The sequence below is a fragment of the Podarcis melisellensis genome, assembly GCF_964234715.1.
Source record: "Podarcis melisellensis genome assembly, chromosome: 15".
Lineage (NCBI taxonomy): Eukaryota > Metazoa > Chordata > Lepidosauria > Squamata > Lacertidae > Podarcis > Podarcis melisellensis.
The window spans coordinates 29,217,154-29,240,333 of NC_138532.1; the positions used below are offsets into that span (position 1 = coordinate 29,217,154).

A 23,180-nucleotide genomic window follows, 5' to 3' on the forward strand; every position below is an offset into this window, starting at 1 on the left:
TCGCCCTGCCCACCTGCCAGCTCGCTTACTCAGCTCCCTGCTTGACTTGCAGATTTCCGAATAAACAGCTTATAACAAAAGGTGTCCTTGGTCTCCGTTGTTCTCTCTCTTCAAGGAAACTGCATTCCCCTGAACTGAGATGTTGCCTTTTTGTGTGCCTGTGGAGTGGACACCACAGGATCTCTGACAGCTGCCATAGTCACTCAACCAGGCTTTGAAATCAACGTAGCCGGACATGTTTCTCTGGGGTCCGTCCAACAGGCAGAGATGCCTTTGCTGCTGGTAGCCACTTCTTCCTAGAAGGGACCATGAACAGGCAATGAAAGGATGCCCCCTCTCTCTTCCCCTGTGGGAGATCCACTTATTTTTGTGGTACTTTTTAATGTGCTATTTCAAGACAGAAGTAATGGCACAAAGCAGTTGAATCCAGACTTCTTGACTTTCTGCCATCTGTGGAAATTGTGGGACCCAGACTCAAAACGATCCAGCTTCTGCCATCTCACCCAAATGTTGAGTGAAAGGGCATCTCACAGCCTCACAAGTTTGGATTTTAGGCCACATCTGAGGTTTTCTGGTGAGGCTGGACCACGGAGGCACCTGAAAAATCAGGGTGATGATGGGGATGGCTGAAACCAGAGTTTCCCCAACCCCAGCATTTTGGAGTGCTCAAGTGTGATTTAGTGGAAATTGTGAGGCATTTCAGTTTAGCATTAACTTACCAAGTTAAATATTTGGTGCCCTTTATTTGTAAAGGTCCAGATTTCAGCATGGGTAGTCAAATAGTCAGCCTGGATAGCTCCGATGGTTAGAGCATGGAGCAGATAATGCCAAGGTTGCAGGTTCAATCCCCATATGGGGCAGCTGAGCTATTGCTTGGATTAGAGCTGCCATATGTCCAGATTTTCCCAGACATTACCGGGATTTCAAAGGCGGGATTGACGTGGGGGGGGGGTGTCTGAAAAGTGGCTCCTTGATTTGGATCATAGGCAATCCAATTTAAAAACAAAATAAAAAAATTCCTTCCAGTAGCACCTTAGAGACCAACTAAGTTTAAACTAAGTTTATAATTTTTTTATTTTGTTTCAACTATGGCAGACCGACACGGCTACCTACCTGCAATTTAAAAACCATGGTCTTTTGGCTCAACAACTTTGGGGGTTGTCTTAAAAAAGCTCAACAACTTTCAGGGTGTCCTGAAATATGGCAACCCTAGCTTGGGTGTCAACCCCCTCTGGAACTATGGAACTCTTTGCTGCAGGAGGCAGTGATGGCCACTAACTTAAAAAGAGGACTTGACAAATTCATGGAGGAGAGGGCTATTGATGGCTATTAGCCATGATGGCTGTTAGGGGTGCCAACTTGAATAAAATAAGGGGGACCAAGTAAGCTCTGTCCCACATAATCACATGAGGCAGCACACACAGGTCATTTGTATGGCAATGCCCATCAACTGGGGGGGGGCTGACCCCCTCAAATATTTTATGTGGGGGTTGAAGGGACCTCAGCCTCTAGGTCGCACTGCATCCTACACATCCCACACAGTATAGAACCTCCCACACAGTAACCCTGTGCACATGGCAGTGTGTTCCCTTTTCATGCAGCCATGAGTTCCACTGGCCAGTGTCGCTTTCAGCCTGACACCGACTCAGGAGAGATCCAAGGGCAAGGACTCTGAATCCCTGGAATGACAGGAGCCATGGGGGGGACCATCTGTGTCACGAGCTGGGTGCAAAATTCCCCCATATCACAGAAGTAAGGCTCTCCTAAGCATCCCCTCAATCAATGCAGCTGTGTTGGGAGGGGGAGTCACCCATTTTTGCTGGATTATTTGTGTCTAAGAGGAGGAGGAGAAGGCCTGTTAGGGGCAGGCTGGTGATTAAATATTCTGTTTATGATCAGCTTTTGCTGAGCAGATCCCGGCATCTCCCTGGTTCTTGCCTACGTGTGACACATACATAATAGTCCCAGGCACTTAAACAGAGGCTGTTTCATCTTCAAAGCCGTTTTCTAAAGATGCCCTAATACATTAAACATGCCCACCCACCCCCTCCCCTTCCCATGGAAAGAGGAACAGCCCTCTGCTTGTCTCCGGCTGTCCTTCTGATGCCGTCTTCTGCTTCCTGAGGGTCAAGGGGGTCTTTTAAAAAAAGGATCCCAGAGAAAGAGAGACAGAGATCTATTTTGCTGCTTCAAGAGTTCTCAGAAGGATCCTTGGGCTCACTTAAAGCCTGAGGGGCGGCTTTATAGGGGCTTGCAGAAGCAAAGATTGAGTTTTTTTGTAGATGGAATCACGTGGTATATAAATTTGGTTAATTAAATAAAGACCTAGGGTGGCTTTTGACATGACAGCTGCACCCAAGGAGGTGCATTTGAGTTTAATTCTTGTGCACAAGTTTGCAAGTCTAGATACCAAGCCGGCGTTTGAATGGCATTCCTGCCCAAAATTCCCTGTTGCATTATCTGTGCCCCTTGGGGCAGATCTCTCTAGGTTTCTGCTGCCACTAGTGGGCTGCCCACCATCTCACCCCTAACACTCCCTGGTTAGCCCCCTAACTTTGCCTCCAACTCTAGGGAAGAAATGGTTCCTGACACCTTTTGACTTACACCTGTGTAGTGGGACTAACGGTACTTTATTTCAGGGTCCAAGGTGGCATTTTCCTGTTTGATGCAGTACCACAAATGCCACACAGACCCCCCCCCCGGGTCAGGGGGTGCAAAGTCCCCATGCCTGGCTCCATCATTTGGGCACCCAGGAGAGAGAAAACCCCACAAGCAACTCTCCCTGGGAGTAAAGAGAGAAGCCAACTCACAATTTGCTCGTTTCTCATGGCACAACTGGCCAGTTGCCCAAGGAGAGGGCTGGCCCTGGATTAGGAGTACGAAAACTTCAGCCACTTCCAAAAATTAACTGGGACCCTCGAGGAATCACCTTGGGGGGCGCCCTTAGAGACAGACACACAAACATCCCACACACTCATACACAAACTGAATCTGGTGCTTTTCGAGACAGGGAGATGAGAGGGAAGGTCGATAGTGCGGGCGGAGCTTCCACTCTGCGTCGACCTGGCTGTGTATTCGTTCTGCCACTCACACGATGCCGCTTCACGTGTCAGGCTCCCGCTCCAATGCCTCTCCCCACCCTTGGCAGCAGCAGAAAGGAAGAAACAACATGGGCCGGCAGGGGCAGAGCAGAGTGCAAGCCGGCTTGAGGAAGCCGACAGCGCCTCTGAGCCCGTGCAGAGCGCCGGCCCCGCGGGGCTTCCCGGGAGGCGCGCTGCCCGAGCAGCTGCCGCCTCCCGCTCCTCCTCCTCCTCCCGCGCCCCGCCCCGCGCGGGGTGTGTCCCGCCGGCGCCGGGCCCGCCTCCCGAGGGTGTAGCGGCGCTGCTGGCGCGGCGGAGGCGCCCACGAGCGGAGCGCCGGCCGTGTGGGCGCACGGGGAGCTGGTGACGCGCCATGCGGTGGCGGTGATCGGGAGCGGCGGCCGGCTCCGTGGTCGTGGTCATCGCCGCTGCGAGGCATGGCCGGGCTGCTGCTGCCGCTGCGGGTCCTGCTGGCGATGTTGGTGGCGGCGTCCCCGGGCGCCCGGGCCCTGGAGCTGCTGGGCGGCGCGGGCGTCGGGGCGTACGACGCGTCGGAGCGGCTGGGCGGCGGTCGCGGCTCGGGGCGCTGCCAGGCCATCGAGATCCCGATGTGCCAGGGGATCGGCTACAACCTGACGCGCATGCCGAACCTGCTGGGGCACGAGCACCAGGGCGAGGCGGCGCTCAAGCTGCACGAGTTCGCGCCGCTGGTGGCTTACGGCTGCCACGGCCACCTGCTCTTCTTCCTGTGCTCGCTCTACGCGCCCATGTGCACCGACCAGGTGTCCAGCAGCATCCCGGCCTGCCGGCCCATGTGCGAGCAGGCGCGCCAGCGCTGCGCGCCCATCATGGCGCACTTCCACTTCGGCTGGCCCGAGGCGCTCGACTGCGCCCGCCTGCCCACCAAGCACGACCCGCACGCCCTGTGCATGGAGGCGCCCGAGAACGCCACCGCCGAGCCCCAGCGCGGAGCCGGCATGCTCCCGGTGGCCCCTCGCCCGGCCCGGCCCGCCGTCGAGGGCAGGCCCCCTCCGGCAGGCAGCCCGCCCGGCTCGGCTCCGGGAGGCCCGTGCGCCAACGGCGACAAGTTCCAGTTCGTGGCCAAGAGCGCGTCGTGCGCCCCGCGCTGCTCCCCGGGAGTGGACGTGTACTGGGCGCGTCGCGACAAAGACTTCGCCTTCATCTGGATGGCCGTGTGGGCCACGCTCTGCTTCGCCTCCACCGCCTTCACAGTGCTGACTTTCCTGCTGGAGCCCCAGCGCTTCCAGTACCCGGAGCGGCCCATCATCTTCCTCTCCATGTGCTACAACGTCTACTCGGTGGCCTTCCTCATCCGCTCGGTGGCCGGCGCAGAGGCCATTGCATGCGACCGTGAGGAGGGGCAGCTCTACGTCATCCAGGAGGGTCTGGAGAGCACGGGCTGCACCCTGGTCTTCCTCCTGCTCTATTACTTCGGCATGGCCTCCTCCCTCTGGTGGGTGGTGCTCACCTTGACCTGGTTCCTGGCAGCGGGGAAGAAATGGGGCCACGAGGCCATCGAGGCGCACAGCAGCTACTTCCACCTGGCCGCCTGGGGGGTCCCCGCCATGAAGACCATCGTCATCCTCACCATGCGCAAGGTGGCCGGGGACGAGCTGACGGGCCTCTGCTACGTGGCCAGCCTGGACGTGGCTGCCCTGACGGGCTTTGTCCTCATCCCGCTGTCCTGCTACCTGGTAGTGGGCACCTCCTTCATCCTGACCGGCTTCGTCGCCCTCTTCCACATCCGCAAGATCATGAAGACGGGAGGCACCAACACAGAGAAGCTGGAGAAGCTGATGGTCAAGATTGGTGTCTTCTCCATCCTCTACACCGTCCCGGCCACCTGCGTCATCGTCTGCTACTTCTACGAGCGCCTCAACGTGGAGTATTGGACTCTCCGGGCCTTGGAGCACGGGTGCCTGCCTTTCCCCGGGCGCCGCAGCCTAGACTGCACCCTGGAGGCCTCCGTGCCCACTGTGGCCATCTTCATGCTCAAGATCTTCATGTCCCTGGTGGTGGGCATCACCAGTGGGGTCTGGGTGTGGAGCTCCAAGACCCTCCAGACCTGGCAGAACCTCTGCAACCGGAAACTGGGGGGCAGGACTAGAGGGAAGCCCTGCAGCGGGGTGACTTGCACGGGCACCCACTGTCACTACAAGGTGCCTGCTGTGGTGCTGCACATGACCAAGACGGACCCTTACCTGGACAACCCGACGCACGTCTGAGGCAGGTTGGGGCCTCCAGGAAACAGCCGTGCACATAGTTTGTAGCAGGTCAAGGAGCAAGGAGCTCCCGAGAATCTCTTGGTGGGGGGAGATGGTGGGAGGCAGAAGGAGTGGCTGTTTGTGGGCATCTGGGCAGGGCAGGGGAGCAACTTTGTTATGCTGAAGAGAGCAGCTCATGGAATCGCCCCCCCCCACTTCCCTCCCTCCAACCCCCCCCCACCCCAATCATATATATAGCTATGCTTCCCAGCCTTGCGGGTTGGACACCTCCGTTGCCAAAACTATTTCAGTGTTTCGTTTTGGAGGCGAGATGGGAGAGAGCATTTGTCCAAGTTTATTTAATTCTGTAATTTATTTTAGATTTTTTTTTTTTAAAAAAAGAAGAAATCCATTAGCTGAAAGAAATGGAAAAAGCGGGAGGGGGGGGGAGAGAAAGAAAGAAAGAATCCCCAATAAAACCTGGCTGTGTTATTTCAACTGAGGTCGATGCTGTTTGCAGGAATTCAGGAGGCTTTGGAAACAGCTGTTCCAAGCGCAGCATGGAGGGGAGGTGGGGGGATGAAGAGAGTTTGGGAGCGGGGAGCCTGGATGTCTGCAAGAAGGAGAGCAGCGGGGCAAATCCTCTCACAGCCGGCCTGAGCTTTAGGCCTTGCCACCAGCGCAGGGAGACGGCTGGTCTGCCTTGGGGAGGCCTCCCTGCCCCCCACCCCAGCACCCCCCCTCCCCAGTTGGGGAGCTTGTACAAGTTGTTTCGAGCAGCCAAGGACGGGAGGCTGTCAAAATATTTTTAGCCAGGCTGGAGAGTGACAAAGCTGAGCTGGCTGTGCCAAGGCTGTGCGAGTCATCACCCAGCAGCCCATTCCCTGTCTCCCCCTCGGGAGTCCCCAGCGCCTGCCCATGCTGTGACCTTCAGCCTCCTCTGCCGCTGAGATCCAGGAAGGGGCAGCTGCCAGGGGCTTGGGGAGAGGCGACTGCCTCCGGTGCTCTCTGCCAACCGAGAAGCCGGTATCCAGAGAAGCTGTGTTGCGTTGGCCCAGGACATTTCAGAGGCATTGGGCTTGGTGAAATGTCTTAAGAGCTCCAGGGAAGCTAGGAGAGTGAGGGTCGCCAGCCCCCACCTCCATATAGTGCCCGGTTGTGGTTGCGGTGGCGAAGCAGTGACTTCCCACATACCCGGCTGCCATGCCATTGCAGATGGGCTTGGCCCCTTCTTGCTGAAACACCACCCAAAGCCCCCTTCCACTCCCCAGGCCCCCATCCCTGCCTCTCACCACAGCAGGAGGGCAGGGAGCTCCTTCTTCCCCAGGGAGGCTCTGGCCGGTAGCCAAGGAGAAGCCAGCTGCTGAGCGAGCCAGGGGGCCTGGTGGGGTGGGGGTTGCAGGGATCATTTGGCAGCAGCCAGCGGGGCTGGGGTGGAGGGCAGCCTTTTGAGCAAAGCCCCCTTGCTCTGCCGGGCTGCCTGGGTCAGCAGCTCAGCTCCCAATGCTGGTTTTGGCGCCCTCCAGTCCCGCCTGGAGCCAGGCCTTCCTGCAGATGAATAATCCTTTCCACCCTGGCTCCCCTCCCATCCAGGTGACTGGCCTTGGCGCCTCCAGCTCACTAGAGTCTTCTCTGGCGCTGCTAAGGGCACCCGCAGGCCTGAGGAAAGGAGAGGGGGGGGGCCGTCCTGCATCAGAGGAAGCCCGCAAAACCATCTGCCATAATAAATTTGGGTTCCCCAACTTCCACCCAAGGGTAAGGCTCTAGAAATTGGGGTTCCGGCCCCCTTGAGTGATGGAACTGGAGGGAATGGGACCTTTCCAGGCTGATTCTGGCTCCAGACTCCTTTGCCCAGGGATGCTTAGCCACCAGCTGGTGGGGTAAAGGAGAGCTGGGCAGCCATGTGTGTACAGAAACATGTGTTACTACATCAGAGCTTTCCAAACTTTTCATGTTGGTGACACACTTTTCAGACATGCATCATTTTGCGACACAGAAACTTGGTTTTACTAGCAAACCGGAGGTTAAACCGTTCCAACCCCAGGAGGAGCGTTCACACCACACACCTACACACTGCAGCCGACACACTAACATGTCGCGTGCTGCACAGTTTGGAAAGCTCTGGTCTGCATGACTAAGACCTTGTACAAGTAGGAGAAATGGCTGCAGGGAGTGATTTTTCCTCCCTCTCCCATAGTACTAGAGGCCAGGGTTCCCTGTAAAATTTATTGGAAGGCAAACAAAAACCACCCCTGCTGTGATGGTTACCAGCTTAGTTAGCTTGAAAAAGAGGATAGACGAATTCATGGAAGAGAAGAGGTTTGCTAGCCATGGCTGCTGCTGGTCCGGGTGTGAAAGCAGAACCTCCCGATGCAGAGGCAGTCTGCCAGGCTATTGCCTGTTGCTGGGAGGCACCAGCAGAGGAACGTTCTTCTTCTCATGTCCTGCTTGTAAGCCTCTGAGTGGCCTGGATGAACCTGGGCCTGATCTGGCAGCTGAAACCACTTGGATGCAGGTACTGGATCATGCCAAACCCTCAAGTCTTGTTAGCACACGGGTCAGCAAATTTGTCCACTGTCCCTCAGTCTTTGTGTGGGGCTGGACTATATTTTTTTTTTTGGGGGGGGGAAATGAACGAATTCATATACCCCATAAATAATCCAGAGATGCATTTTAAATAAGAGCGTTCTACTTATATAAAAACACGCTGATTTCCGGACCGTCTGCGGGCCGGATTTAGAAAGCGATTGGGCTGGATCTGGCCCCCAAGCCTTAGTTTACCCACCCATGTGTTAGCACAATCGCATCTCCATGCTGGTGGTGGGAGGAGGGCTAGTTGGTATCCTTCAGGCACCCAATTTGGCCCAGGGGCTGCCTGTTGCTGACCCCTCTCCCTGCTGGGTGCTGAATGAACCAGGTGCCTGATCTTCTTGCCTGCGGAAGGTGGTCTCAAGCTAACAGCTTTCCCATCAGTTTGGGAGTGTATACTGGAGTAAAGTGCAAATGGGGTTGGATGAGGCAGTCTCCTGGGAAGAGGAGCTACGCAGAGCAGCCTTCAACAACCTGGAGCCCTCCAGTTTCTTTTGGGTTGCGGCTGCTACTGCCTCTGGGGTTATAATACAGCTGCGCTGCCTGGGGCTGATGGGAACTGTAGTCCAAAACATCTGGAAGGCACCCGGTTGGCAAAACCTGATGCGGAGCCAGGCTGCCAAGGGTTTTTAACCCCAGAGAGGAGCTCTCGTGCTGCCTGTTGCTCACACATGCCTGCCTTTGCCAGCTGTAGGAAATGCCACTGGGATACCCAGCTCTCTTCCTGGGTCAGGGGCACAACACCTGGCAACCAGCACTGTGGGGCAAGGCCATCCGAGGGACACCCGTCCTTCTGCTCTGGGTAGGAAAGAGCAAAGTTAAGGCAGGGGGGCAGTGCTAGTGACACCTGCAGAGTGGCCGTCCTGGGCAGCACCAGGAAGGGCACCCAAGTGGTGCCAGCTGCAAGCGGGCATGTGACTCCTTGCTAAGCCAGTGAGGAGAGTTTTTAATGGTGTCAACCTGGAGATGGGCTTCCAACAGGGGTGTTCCCTCCCCCCGCCCTACAATGGATGTGCACAGATGCTCTGGATGTGTGTTGCATTCTCGGTTTTCATGCTTTGCACTGTGGCAGCAAAACCAGACGTCCCTCTTCCCTCAAGTGGTCCCAGATGTGATGGTGACAGCGGGGTGGGGTAGTTCTGTTGGATTTCTTGCCACCCAAGGGAGCCAGAATCACTTGGCTCTGCCTTGTGCTCTTCAACCTCTTAATAATAATAATAATATTTATACCCCATCCATTTGGATTATAAATCCCATCAGCCCCTGAGACTTTGGAGTGTTGTATTAGTTTAATTTCACGGCCGAGGAGACTTGCTTTAGTGTTCCAAAGTTAGTAAATTAACAAGCTGACCCTTTTTCTGTTTACACTGATTGTCAGCAGCTCTTCAGGGTAGTGGGGAGCAGGGCTTGATTTCTTTAATAAATATTAAAAGTGGCACCAGAGGGCAAAGGATTCACGGGGGCTGTGTCACCCCTTCAGTATGAGGATGCAAGGCAGAGGCAATTAGAAGACGCTCTAGACAACTTTCTTCATTGCACAATGTCTTTTTGAGATCGGCTTCTCTAGCCGATGGGTTGCAAAGTAGTGGTAAATTATGTCAGGTGGTTTCCTGGGCTCACGTGGTGAATCCAGGCTTGGGCATAACTTTCCTAGAGAGAGGACCTCTGCTTGAAATATGAGACTTATCTAGACCAGGGGTTTCCAAAGTGTGGTCCGCAGACCACCAGTGGGCCGTGGTGTGTCTATGGATGTGTGGTTTGAAGACAAGAGATGGCTCTTCCAGTGTGCTGAATATTCACTTGGCTTTTCAGTTGTATTTTTATTATTTGTTCTATTGCATTTTGAATTTTGCTGCAACAGGCAGAACAATAAGTGGTCTAGCAAGACCCTTAGCAATTTTCAAGTGGTTGGGGGCTTTTGAGAACCACTGATCTAGATAGATGGCTGGACAAGGGCTGAACTGAAACAAGAGGGGCTTCTCAAACATCTTTAATCTCCGTGAAAAATTCTTTCCCACGCCTGTTTTTTTGGGGTGGGTGTGCTGCAAAATGGGGTGAAATTCCAGGCACAGAACATGCAGTCAGTGTTGCACTCTGATTTTGCTAGACAGGCCACCGTGTGGCCAAAGCTAGGTGGCACAGATCTTGGGTTGCATTTGATTCCTTTGATCGTCTCAGAAAGAAGCTCCTGCTTAGAAATAAAATATGTCAAAGCTACAAATTCAGGGAGTTGGGAGCAAGCCGTATGCAGTTCAGCACGTGGAAAAGGGAGGTAGGAGGTGCTGCAGGCAACTTTTTCACTCTGCATACCCCTCACCCCACATTTTTGCTGCTGCAAGCAAAGCAGAGGAAGAAATGAACACACTTGTGCATGTATATGACCAGTTATACAAATTGGGGCTTCTTTCGCTGCAGAGAAATGTAGGCTTGGAAGCAAAAGTTCAAAGACCTGCGGCGAAGCCCATCTCTGAATTGTGGAGGAGGCTCAGTTGCCGGATCCCTCAGCCTGCAGCACAAAGCCCCTTTTGGCTCAGATCAGATGAAGTAATCCTCCCTGCCCAGCCATCCATGCAAGCAAAGCAATTGCTTGGATTTTGAAACAGTTTGTTCTTGAAAAACGCAACAGGTGCTTGTTTCTCAGCAGCAGCAGCCAGTTCTAGGGTCCTTCTGTATGTAAAGCACTTTACAGTTTTGATTGTTCCTGTAAACACCTCTGTGATGTAGGCCACAACTTTCCCCGTTTTGCAGAAATGAAGTTATATACGTCTATGGGAGAGGCAGGAACTGAACCCAAGCCCCTCAAGAGCCAGATCTCGCAACTTGACCGCAGTGCCTTGATCCCATAGACCCCAAGCAATCAGAGGAGTTTTCCCGACAGGGGGTCTGGCTTCCCTAGACTAAAACCACTAAGTTCCTTCTAGCCCAGAAAACACAGAAACATCACATCGCTTTAATGTTTTAATAGGCATGCCAATATCTTTATTCAAACACCCATGACAGCTTCAAAGATTAAATTAACCCAAAAGTAAGGTGGCTCGCGTGAAGAAGCCAGGCTGCAAACAACATAGGCAGCTACCTTCTCTGGGCCACGTGCCCCCATGAGGGAGTGATGCTAACTGGTAATGAGCAATAAATTAATTGAATAAACCTTTTTTTTAAAAAAAAAAAAGGACTGTGGTCTGGCAGATTCTTTAAATATCACGTTTAGCATTCAAAGATGTAACTTTTCCAGTGTTTAAAGAGCTTCACGTATTTACAGGCAGCTGGTGATATAAGTGGAGCGTTGTTTTCAGGTCGGCTGTGTGGTGGCTTGAGGCTGAGGCTGGGCAATCCAATCAGTATAATGGGAGGTCAGATCTTGGGCATCAGCTCCTACGCTCAGGCACGGCACTAGCCAAGCCTTGCAACCTACAGAGCACCCTGTTATGGGTTGAGGGTCAGATGCTCAAGCTCAAGCTGATAAATCTCAACCCTACAAGGCTGCTGGTCTCACTGAAGGCATTTAAGCAAAATTCCAAGAATCAGGTCCCTCATTTCATACCAAGTAATCCCGGCAGAAGTGCAGGCACCAATTCTGTATTTGTATCTCAGCCCAGGAAGAAGAGGGGTGTGTACATGTGGAGCCAAGCAAGGGTGGTCTGCAATCCCTCTGCAATCGGCCCTCATAAATGGCCTATTTGTACTCTGGCAGCCGCAAGCACAAGCTCTCTTTCTGCCCGCCTCCCTCTCACAGCCCCATGAAAGCAGCTGGATATCAGAGCCTGGAGAGAAGATGGTTTGCGGGTGGAGACTGTTTGCTTCCACCAGAGGAGCTTTCAGGGGCTTTCCCTCCCACCTCTGGGGAAGTCAGGCTTCCTGGAGGGGAGGATTATGAAAATGGGATGGAGCTGTCTGCTACCTAGAAATGGGGCTATCACCAAGTGGCTTCTCTCTTAAACGCCCCCCACCCTCCACTATCATGAGGCTCCACCCATGCTGCTCACCTCACCCATCAAGCTTAATTCTTCACCAGTGGCACACTAACTTCTCTTAGGGCTCTCCTGGGTGGTGGGTCCCGGGCTGCACTGGCAATTCCTGGAAGTAGTGGTGCTTTTGGAAGACCTGGTGGTCTCTGGCCTGGGTGAAGACAAGGTGATGAAGGGATGGGTGGGAGGCATAGCTTCTTTCTGCCTTAAGTCAATGCTTCTGAATCAACCTATTTGTGGACACAGCTGTTCATTGTGTGCTTTTGTATGCAAACTTTAACAGTAGCCCACCCAAAGGCAGCTCCTTGATGCAGCAGGCAGCCCTGTGGCGCAGGGACCAACGAGCAAAGCTCCACACTGGTTGGATGGCCATCTGCCAGGGATTATTTAGTTGTGATTGCTGCCTTAACTAGGTGACCCTGCCAATGCCACATGTCTATGCTTTGCCATTGAGAGCCCCCCTCCAGACTCCTGGTTTGAGAAAGGTGGGTTTGCACAAAAACCCTTCACTGCAGCTAGGAGAGAGGCAGCTAATTGGGGCCCTACCAGCTTTCCTCATTCCTGACCGCTGGGAGTTGGGAACACAGCAGGTTCCCCACCCCCAAGGCAGAACTTTTCCTTAGAACCATCCCAGCCAAGGAAGAAGAGAAGGCAGGCAGAGGCCACAGGCTTCATCAAGAGATGCTGGAGTGAAGACACCACCACCTTACCCTCTCCAGCCAGGCCCCAAATTTAATTTTGCTTAGTTTCTCAGACCCTAGAAAGACCAGTAAATACAAGCAGGAAGAAAAACAAGTTTTGCTTTTATATTTCCAATTTATTACAAGTACAGCCCTTAGCAGAATTCCCCCCTCCCCCAACAAACAACCTTTTCTTTAAAAAAATGTAGTCCAAAAATGTTTCATCGTGTAGAGGTTGGAAAGGGATGGGGTTGGTAGGGCTTGATAGAACAAAAACTGAAGGGGAGAAAGTGGGCAGCTTGCAAGTGACGCCAGAGGTGTGTCTGTCAGTGCTAGAGCCCAGGCTGGAGTCCTCAGCACCACATCCTCCCATGCCCCAGGAGAAGCAAAATGTGGCCAGGGAGAGCGAGAATTCCTTGTTTGCAATCCCACAGCCTTGAATTCAAAGGTTGTGGGGAAATAAATGTCGCTTGAAATGGAGGAAAGTCAAAACAGAAGACTGTGAGGTGGCCAAGGCAGAAAAGAGCTGCCTCTCCACCTGGGTGATTATTGTGCAAAGGAGACCCTTCTTTGACCCAATCCAGATTCCAACATCAGGAAAGGGGAGACGAACGAGGCAGGCTGGATGGGGTATGGCTAGGAAAAGAGGGAAGAACGAAGCTACGAAGTGTACAACCCCAATGGGTTCCCTGGGCCAACTCCCAGCTACTTTATCTAAGAAAAAACAAGTGGTTTATAGAGGGGGCCAGGAGGAAGGAATATAAAGCAAACACATCCTCATATAAACTGTACAGTACATGTCAGAGCAAAGACGACTGTATCTTACAAGGCGTTTTGTACAAGGTCACTGCTGGAAACAAGAATCTTAACTAGAGAAAAAAATAAAGATTGAAAGTCAAAGAACCAGCGTTCCTCCTGCCAAACTGCAGGATTTATCACACTCTGCTCCTGGGGCAAGGGAGGCCGGAGGGTGGGGAGAGCAACTTTCCCTCTGCTGCATCCAAAATAAGGAGGCTGGAGAGAGACAAGCACCCCCAAAGCTGGTCTGCACAGAGATGCTGGTGAAAGAAAGGGGGAGTCACTCTGGAAAAGTAAGTGCTTGCCCGCCCTCCAAGGCGGCTGCTTCTTCTGCTCAAGGGGGCTGGTCAAGAAAGACAATCCGTCAGCCTATGGGGTTGGGCATCCGAAGTGGAGCATGGCAGCCTGGACCTGTCCCTGGCTGCCAGGACCGCAGAGGAGAGGAAGGTGACCATTGTGGTTCAGGAGACCCTCGTCCCATCCCCTGCTGTGCCCAGGCTAGAGGGGGCTCCCTCCACTTATCCCCCTGGCCCTCCTGCCTTCTAAAAACCTGCAAGAATTGCCTGTGCTGCTGAGGAATTACTAAGCCATCTTTCCCAGTTGAGGGCTGATCAAATGCTTTCAGGAAGTTGCTGAGAGTTAAGCTAGAGTGAGCTGAGGGAAAGCCAGGTGGCCCCTGCCGCCTCCCAGCTCCCTTCGCCGCAGCCTGCGCAAAGCCGGCTCCAACCGCATCCCGTCCGGAACGTGGAGAGGGGGCGGCCCTTCATTTCTTCCTCTTCCGCCCCCTCGAGTACTCCAGTGCCTCGGGGTCGCTGTCCCCATCCGCCTCCTCCAGTCCTTGGCTGGGTGGGGCCAGAGGCCGCTTGTGTTTCCGTCGCGAGTACATGTGGCCAGGGAGGTGTTTGTGCATCATGTCAATCAAGCACTGTTCCGTCTTCTCCAGGCAAGAGAGGACATGGCTGCCATTCTGGTTGTACTGCTCGGCGTTGGCAAAGACCTGCTTGATGTCAGAAAGGAAATCCTGCACCGAGCGGTAGCTGCCGCACGAGCACTTGCTTTGCATGGTCTGGAAGTCCATGGGGCTGCTGATCACCTCAAAGTAATCCTCCGCCTCCTCAGTGGTCACCGGCTCCCTGCCAGGGAAGGACACAGGGTTAGTGGGCAGTTAGGGCAGCACCTGCATCAGCCCAAAGGCTGCCTTGGCCTGACCCTCGCCTGCCACTCCTCCCTGTTTCTACTGCCCAAGTGGTCAGAGACTAACACTTCCTGAAAAAGTCACCATCAAGGCGCAAGAGGCACAGAAAGGAACCCTCTCCTCTCCCGTCCCCCACCACTAGGCCATGAGCCTCACTCTTCTTTTGAAAAAGCCAAGAATCTCCATGCACCTGTGAAAAAACACTGCACAGAATGCTGGTTACTTGTAGCCTCCTGGTGGGGGGGAAGCAGGAAAGGGTTGGCACAGCTGAGGAAATTTTGGGGAGGTGGGTGTGGATTACAAAGGAACTCCCCTCGGATCACCAGTTATTCTGTTTCACATGATACCCACTCAGTGATCATTTAATTGTTTCTACCCAATTTGCGCAGGTGATATCTTCCAGTGTTTCAGTATACACCCAGTGTGGAGTGTGGAAAAGGTGAATTCCATTTTGGGGATCATTAGGAAAGGAACTGAAAATACAATTGGCCGTATCGCAAGGCCACTGTACAAGCTGAGGGTTGCAACTGGACTTTTAATATTGTGGACCATTCTGGTTGACTCGCCTTAGTTTGGTTGCTGGTTTTTGGACCTTTACCTGCCTTACCTATAGGGCATGTAAAGGTTCAAAACCCAGCAACCAAATTGGTAAAGGAGATGCAGCAATTCCCCTATGAAGAAAGGCTCCAGCGTTTGGAGCTTTTTGGTTTAGAAAGGCTGGAGACCAGGCAGAGATATATCAAATTATGTGCAATGTGAAGAGTTTTTCTCCCACTCATGCAATATTGGAGCTCAGCGGGGCCATCCAAAAGAGCTGAATGCTTGGAGATTTGGACAGACAAAAGAAAAGACTTCACACAGCACATTGTTTAAGCAGCGCTACTTATCACTGTCACAAGACACAGCAATAGCCACCAACTTGGGCAGCTTTAAGAGAGAACTAGGCAAGTTTGTGGAGGAAGGCTGCCAGTTGTTCCCAGCCACAAGGGCTAGGTACTAACCCCAGTGTTGGACACACTGTGTCACTAACCCGGAAGGTGCCATGTCACTGTGCGTCAGTCAACGCCGCCCTCCTGAATGGAAGGAATGGATGGCAGGAGGGCCCTTCCAGAGTGACTCCAAGTGAAACAGCTGGAACACAGATTCAAGGGGGCAGAGTGGGAGCCTGGCAGGATGTGGGGTAGGTTCTGTGTGGGGCTCAGCAAGGGGCCTTTCCCTCCTGGGGCCTCACCTGAAAGGCCAGCTGAAGCGATACTTGACAAGCTTGTTGAGGATTTCTTCGCACTTCTGCAGCTCCAGGTTCTGCCGGCGAGATATCTTCTTTGTTGGGTAAATCTGGGAGAAGACAGGAGGAGGTGAGAGAGCTCCCCTGAGGCTGCCCAGAATAAACCTTCTCCCTCCCCATCTAGCCCAGCACACACCCCTGGAAGCCAAGGGGGCCAGCACATGCTGCAGGGCACACGCCAAGCGGCCCCGACTGGGAAGAGCAGGTGTGCCTGTGGGGAAGAGCAGCTCAGCGAAGCCTCCCAAGGGAGAGCAGGTGGGCAGGGACAGCCAAGATCATGGTACAAAGCGACACTCAGGACTTCCAAGGCCCACCAGCAATAAAGCCCCAAACAAACGGGGCGGCTGCCAGAGCTTTGATGGGGCAGCCAAGGAACGTGCCCCCCACCCCTACAAGCCGCCAGCTTGGATTTCAGGAGCCCTGCCCAGAGGAGAGCCAGCCGGATCGCTTTCCAGGCAGCCCCACTCCTCCCCAGGGGGCAGCAGGCGTCTTCAAAGAGCTTCAAAAGCAGCCAAAGGGATCAGTGAGGAGGGAAACCGTGACCCGCCCAGCAGCACACAGCCTGCAGCAGGAGGGGACGCAGCAGGCTGTGGAAGGAACCTGGTGGCCAGATTTGGGATGCCAAAGAGCAGCTGAGTGCCCTGCTGCGCTGGAGTGAGGAGAGTAAGGTCCAAGGTCAGCCCTCCACACTCAACAAGGGACTGGAGGGGCAGCAGGGCCAGTGCAGGGCTAGCCAAAGGGAAGAGGAAGCAGCTGGCAGTGAAAGGAAAGCCTGGCCCTTGGAGAACCAGCGGATGAACTGTCCTAGGTGGAGAGTGTTGCTCCTTCAAGATCTGAGGATCGGAGGAGGCCAAAAGAGCAGCACAACCCATGTGAGCCCATAAGCTGCGCTCTGCAACAACCTCCCTAGAAGTGGCCACTAACGGATACAGGGACAATTCGCAAAGGCAGGCAGGCAGGCAGTAGCAGCCACTCAAGACACTACCAAGGGGGGTGGGAGGGAGAGAATGAAGGCCTACAATCTTCTTTGAAACATCAAGCGAAATGCAAGCTGGCTGAATTATGCTCAGGGACAGGCAACCTGGGCAACAAATGTCCTCCTCAGGGAGACATCGGAAGGGACGTAAGTGCTTTGCATTGCAGGAATGCCAACAACCCACCATGCTCCCCGTCCCCCCGCCTCTTGCCAGAGACATACGGCTGCTCCTGCAGCGCTGGCGGCTATTTCAGAGCCTTTAACAAGCTTCCTGCTCATCAGGAGAAGGGAGAGATGCACACACACAGCCTCCCTGGAGGGATGCCTGGCATACTTGCACCGCCCGGCCCGAGTCTGCCAAGCCAGAGACCTCTCTGGACAATACTGAGGGAGGAGCCTCTTGGCAAGGGGAGATGCATGGAGGCACCTGTCACCTGGGGGTGGGGTGGAGGGTTGTGGCTCTTACCAGCTCATCCATGTCTGCTTCGCTGACAGGAGCCGACCGCTGCCGGGAACTTCGAGTGCCGTGCAGGGCCCTTTTCTTCCCTTGGTGCCGGCTCCGCCTCGGAGGGTCTGCTGCTGGGCCTCCTTGCTTCCCCTTGGCTGCTTTCCTGGGCCTCACTGTAAGACAAAGAGGGCAGTCAAGGAGTTAGTCGTTGGGGGATGGGAGCCCAAGTGGCAGTAAGGAAACGGTGTCGCATCCCCCACCCGCACATTACTCATGATGGACTCCAAACTCCTCCTCGCTAACCCATCTGCAGCTCTTCCTTGATTTCCCACTTATGTGAGGGGATCCCCCATTCTGCCCCTGCCACCATTCTGCACGGAAAACAGCACATTTGCCAGCACGAGCGTGCAATTGGGGAATTGCCTCTTTACGGTTTGCTGCTTTAGAACAAGACTAAACTTCTTGCTCTTTGCCTTCCTTCCTTCCTTCCTTCCTTCCTTCCTTCCTTCCTTCCTTCCTTCCTTCCTTCCTTCCCAGGGTCTTGCCCTGAAGGCACACAAGACAGCCACCTTGCTATGGTCTTAAAGGCAGCTGACAGAGTAGAGAGTGCAAAGCCCCAACACCAGCTTCTCCCAGCAAGTCAAGTGCCAGTTTTAGATGTCCCGAGAGAAACATGACAGGTTGCACTAAGCACCATCGCAGGCACCAGCAAGTGGCTGTCCTGGTGAGCTAAGGCACCTCCTAACCCACCAGGGCAGGCAGCTTGTGTAGGCGCTGGGTGTGCAGTGATTCCTGCCAGCAGGAGCAAGGAGACCCCACTGCAATGGAAGGAGCGCTGGCCTTCCTTGGGAGCCAAACAACCACCAGACAGGCCGCCACAGGGCACCTGGCTCCTGAGCTGGCTCTCCCTTGCGTCGAGAGCATAGTCAGAGCTACATGCCCGGCAGTCCAACATTCCTCAGGAGAGCCTTCAGGATCAACACCGCGCCCAGGATTAAGCGGAACGCTGCCGAAAGGGGAGATTTCTCCACAGTGACCTTCCCCTGATTAAACGCCTCGTCAAGCTGGGGCCGGGGCTTAAGGCTTTATTTGCTGGGGCCGGGGCTTAAGGCTTTATTTTTAGTGACAGCGACCCGCTTGGGCCTAGGCAGGAAGGAGCCTGGACAAGTTCCGCCAGCAGGCACGCTTACAATGCACAAGGCCACCTCAGCAAAACCTCACCCCGTAGCAGCCTGCTCAGCGGGCAGCTTCCCCCATGTGATTCAGATTGCACAAAGGACATAGATAATGTAGCGCCATTGACTTAAACGGGTCCACTCTGAGGAAAGTTTAATTTGGCTACAGCCCTAAGTGGATTTGATGAGAAGGGAGGGGGGGGGGAGACTAAGAGAGAACTGACCCAACAAAAAGGACTTTCATGCCTCTGGGTTACCAGGTGTCATGGAAATTTCCTAAGAGAGAGAGACCAGATGGCCAGTTGATTATAATAACCATTCCATTAACATGGTTACCTGAACCCATCCAAGACTTGTGGCCAGTTTACACATGCAACAGAATCAAGGGGCAAGGAGTTCCCCAGACAACATGTACTTGTGAGGGGAACTGCACATTTCAATAGTCTTCTGTGGGAAGAGACTCACTGGACCTACAAAGCCAGCAAAAGAGAAGAGTTCTCTGCTCAGCCCTCTCCCAGGCCCAAGGCTTTCCCACACACCTCACTTCTCTAATCAAGAGGGAACATTCACACACACCACCTACCCCCACCCCAGCTCCACTAACTGAATGAATAAACTGGCTCCTAGCAAAGTAATGGGAAGGATGTGTGAGGAGCTGAATCGTCAGCTACAAGGTATTAAGGGAGAAGTGCAACACATTTACCGTTGCTGAAGCTCTGAAGTCCAACACATTCTCCAGGAGAGCTGTTTGCTCAGAGCCCCTGACGTACACAATCATTTGGTTTTGCCTAAGTCAGCTTTCTGACATCTATGCTAGTAGCCAAGCCTTGGTATAGATGGAAATATGGCAACTTCGGACAACACAGCAAGGGGAAACTGCCTAGGGCAGTCTCTAGCTGCAACACCTCTGCGGCAATCCAGGGCATGTGAAATCATCCGCTGCTGGCATTTCAGAAGCCTGCGTGAGCCTGTCATAGCATTTCTGCTCCAGTCGAAGGGCAGGCCTGCACGTCAGTGACATCTCAATTGCTTCTGTACAGTATTACACAGTCCGGAAAATCCCCAAGCCCAAGAATGTTGGGATGCAGGTTGCAGCCCTCAAACATTTCCACCACCAAAGGCTGCTCCGATTAAAAACATAATGGCACTTTTTAGCATTGCCGATCGCTTCCACCTGCTTCCAGAAATTTCAGCCTTGCTCCCCTAGCCACTGACTGCACACAGTTTGAATTCAGACCCCTGTCTCTACCTCCACCTCACCGCGCCAAGTGAAGCATTCCTTTGTGAGACAGGAAAGAGGGCCCTGCAATTTCAGGAATGGGATTAAGTGGGAAATCCAGGACAGACCTCCTTCCAGAGCATGGCAAAGTCCAGTTTAGCTACTGGTCCTGCCTCAGCAATCCAATGATTAGCCAGAAAACACCCCCTCACCAATAAGGCTGTTGATGGCTTGGTGGCATTGGCAGGCAGCTCCTTAGCCCAGAATTGCCCGCCGGTCATTCCAGATTTAGGAAGAGGACATTTTTACCCTTCTGTGGCAACACAGGATCCCTTCACTCTCAACCGGCTGAAGGTTTGCCCATTTGTGGGGGAGAGAAAAAGTACGTACGTTTCAATCCAGCCACCTCATAGTCTTCCTCCTCTTCCTCTTCCCCTTCATCGTCGTCTTCTTCATCGGTTTCCTCCTCCCCAGCATCACTCTCCTCTTCCACAGAGTCTTCAGCATAGTTTCTACAGGGAAGGTTCAACACACCAGAATCAGGAGTTTGCTTCCTCAAAGGCTGTGGTAGACCAGAGGCCTCAGCAGCCCTGTCCTGCAGTGGGCCACCTTGTTTTCCCTTGCTGTGCCATGTCAGCTTGAGGTAGGTTTTGCTTGCCAGCAGCCCAAGCCAAAAGCAGCCTCAGAATCCAATGCTCCGAACTGAAGAACACGCACATGTCTTTTGGAATTGCATTCAGCCTTCCCACCTGGGGCTGGTAGGGAAAAGGCCTGGCCTGGGTAGATGTGGCCAGCCCATTTGTCCCAATTTCCAGGGATGCTTTACCATGACCTTAAGAGAGGAGCAAAGCCCACACTGAGGCCAGCTGCCCCTTCCTAACCAGCAGAAGAAACCTCACCTGCCCCGGGAGCTGCGCCTGGCAACAGAAGGCTGGCAAGCCGGGCACTGCCACTCGCCTTCGGGGATCTCGTAGAGGGCCGGCCTCAGGCAGAAGAGATGGAAGGCCTTGTTGCACTCGTCACATAAAATGAGCTTGTCATCTTCACCTAGCAGGGAGTAGAAAGACAGAAGGATCAAGGGAGGGAAATGAAGCTCAGGTAGGAGACAGGAGGGGATGACAGGATCCAAATGCTTGCTCTGAAAGGACCCAGAAAGGGACTGTTGTTGCAAGGGGTCCTCACTGCCCCACCCATTTGGGAGCGGAGGGGATATCAAAAGCCAGCACGATGCTGTGGCTACAATAGCCTTTTTGGGAGGAAGCGCCCCCCCCAATGTCAAAAAAGAGGAAGTACTGACCACATCTCTCCTACTCTCTCTGGGAGGGCAACTGCCCATTGCAACCCCAGCATGATTCCCTCTCCCCCAAAGCCCTGGAGGCCCCCAGGCCTGGCACACGCACCTTTCTTGCGGCAGACTTTGCACCTGGCATTCTCGGCCGACATGTCCCACTTGATGCAGGCGTCCAGCATGCCCAGCAGCACGTGCATGCGCGAGAAGGTCTGTGCTTCACGGATGGCCAGCTTCCACTTCTCCAGGGCGGAAGCCACCTGGGGGCAGAGGAGGCAGTCAAGAGGCATTCTCGGCCCTTCCCTGGGGCTCTTGGCAGCTGCCATTCAGGCGACAGCACACATTCCTCTCCTCCACCCCCACCCCCTGCCCAACCGCCAGCTCAGAGGCCCACAAGCCTTGCTCAACATATCCCACACAGCCAGCCTGAAACTGGGGGCTGCATTCTTGACTTTGAAATCCAAACCAAATCCTTGTCCATCAGGGAAAAACAAACAGCCGAGAACTTTAGCTGTTAATTGCAGGGACAGCTGGAGAGGCAAAGTTCAGGGCCTGGAGCCCGAGAAGAGCCTGGCCTGCCCTCTAGTGGCACCTCTGAGTAATGGTGCCCTGGACAAGCCCAGAGGTGATGCCTAGGGGGCAAGTGGTGGCAGCAGCCCCCAGCCCCAAGGAAGAAGCCCTCATGTCTGGAATGTCTTCAGGGGTCAGAACTGTGCAGGCACGTCAGGTTCTAGTCCAAGCTCCACTCAGCCAGGACACCTACCCTTTGTGACAGAAGCTATCAAGAGCCAGATAAACTGGGGGGGGGGGGTGCTTGTCCACAACCACTGTGCCCACACCCCCCAGCCCTATTTTCCTGCACCAGCAGTGGGAGAGCTCACAGCATCAGTTTCCTTACTCCTAGTCAGGGCAGTTGAGCTTCAAGGGGAATGGCTGAGCTCTGCTGCTAACAGCAGTTCAGGAGCCAAGCAAAACCTGGATTTCTGCAGAGTTGCACATTCCCCTCCCACTGAATCAGAGGAAGTGCAGTGTGAATGGGACACCTAAAAAAACAGCGGCTCGCTTGCCCCAGTCTAGAATTCCCTCCTCGTGGCTCCCAGGTTCAGTACCTGGAGCAAGAGGCAGCAGCCAAGGTGGTGGGGAAGGCTGGGAGCCTGATCAGCCTGTCTGTTTTCCCCCCGGAATGTGCCCAGGGCCTTCTCAGACACATCAGCTTTCCAAGAAGCTCCTCCCAGAGTTCGGCTGCTAAGATGATGGGCCAAGATAAATCTGCAGCAGATCCAGGCACTGGAGAAAGCATTAAGCTTCCAGTGTGGCTTCCCAGGCACTATAAAACCGGGGTGGGGGAGGGAGGGCTTCTCCCTCAGGTGACTCACTGCCCCAACCAAAGGCATCTGCTCCTAGTTGGTAATACAAAAGGGAAGAAAAAGGCAGAGAAAATGCCCACTGCTGAAGGGCCAAAGGGCACACGGGAGGCCCAGAGGAGCCTTCCCCAGTAGCACTAACTGCCCTTGCCTGTCTTGTCGAAAGAAAACCTTTTGCAATGCCCAGCAATCTACCTTGGGCAGAAGACAGTAAGCAACAAACAAAACACAAAGAGTTGCAAGACACACCAACACTGGGATCTGTCAGCCATAAAGGTGGGGCAATTTATGGCCAAGGGGACAGAAGTGTCTGTCTCAAAATGAGGCCAATTCAAGGCCATCCATCACCTGCTGTCCAGGAACCAGGATAGGGAAGAGGGCAGCCTTGGGGCCAAGTGGCCACCCAAGAGCCTAGTGGGCTGCAGTTTGCCCTTCTGATCCGTTGGCCTGGCCTCTGTCCACACAGTGTTTCCACTGGTCATCTAAATACTGTCCGCTACCACCAATGGCCCAATAGGGAGGATGAGAAACAGATAGAAGGTGGGGCAGGCAGCTCACAGGAGCCACAGAGCCAAAGGAAAACAGCTGCTGGCAATGCAGAGACTTTTGGGAGAGTGAAAACAGCACAGGGGATGTGAAAGACAAGCTGGAAAAGGTCTTTCATCCCCCATTCTGATATCTGAAATTGGTGAGTGATCCTCATGGAAAGTCTCTCCATTCAGAACAGAGAATTATCCCCTTTGCAGCCCAACACTCACCAAGCCTACCTGGAAGCAAGTCCCACCCCCAATTTATTTCAAGGTAAGATGTTCAGGAATTGGAGTCAGTTTTGTTCTTCCAGAAGGCTCAACTGGCAGCAGCTGCTTCTTCCTCTTTGTTTGGTTTGACAGGGG

At 54.0% G+C, this 23,180-nt stretch overlaps 2 protein-coding genes across 2 annotated transcripts in view; one reads left to right on the forward strand and one right to left on the reverse strand.

Annotated features, from left to right (window-relative positions):
* The first annotated feature begins 3,405 nt into the window (after nucleotides 1-3,405).
* Nucleotides 3,406-12,508, forward strand: FZD9 (frizzled class receptor 9). Its single transcript, XM_081889878.1, has 2 exons — nucleotides 3,406-8,996; nucleotides 9,229-12,508. The coding sequence occupies exon 1, from the start codon at nucleotides 3,518-3,520 to the stop codon at nucleotides 5,324-5,326; it is 1,809 nt and encodes a 602-aa protein (XP_081746004.1). The 5' UTR covers nucleotides 3,406-3,517; the 3' UTR covers nucleotides 5,327-8,996; nucleotides 9,229-12,508.
* A 147-nt stretch (nucleotides 12,509-12,655) lies between these two features.
* The window catches only part of BAZ1B (bromodomain adjacent to zinc finger domain 1B), a 29,746-nt gene continuing 19,221 nt past the window's right edge, over nucleotides 12,656-23,180 (reverse strand). The window contains exons 14-19 of the mRNA XM_081889739.1: nucleotides 21,036-21,183; nucleotides 20,535-20,682; nucleotides 20,026-20,147; nucleotides 17,260-17,414; nucleotides 15,764-15,867; nucleotides 12,656-14,470 (exon numbers count right to left, since the gene is read on the reverse strand). Coding sequence (XP_081745865.1) covers nucleotides 14,101-14,470; nucleotides 15,764-15,867; nucleotides 17,260-17,414; nucleotides 20,026-20,147; nucleotides 20,535-20,682; nucleotides 21,036-21,183 — 1,047 coding nt within the window. The 3' untranslated portion in view covers nucleotides 12,656-14,100. The remainder of the gene's footprint in view (nucleotides 14,471-15,763; nucleotides 15,868-17,259; nucleotides 17,415-20,025; nucleotides 20,148-20,534; nucleotides 20,683-21,035; nucleotides 21,184-23,180) is intronic.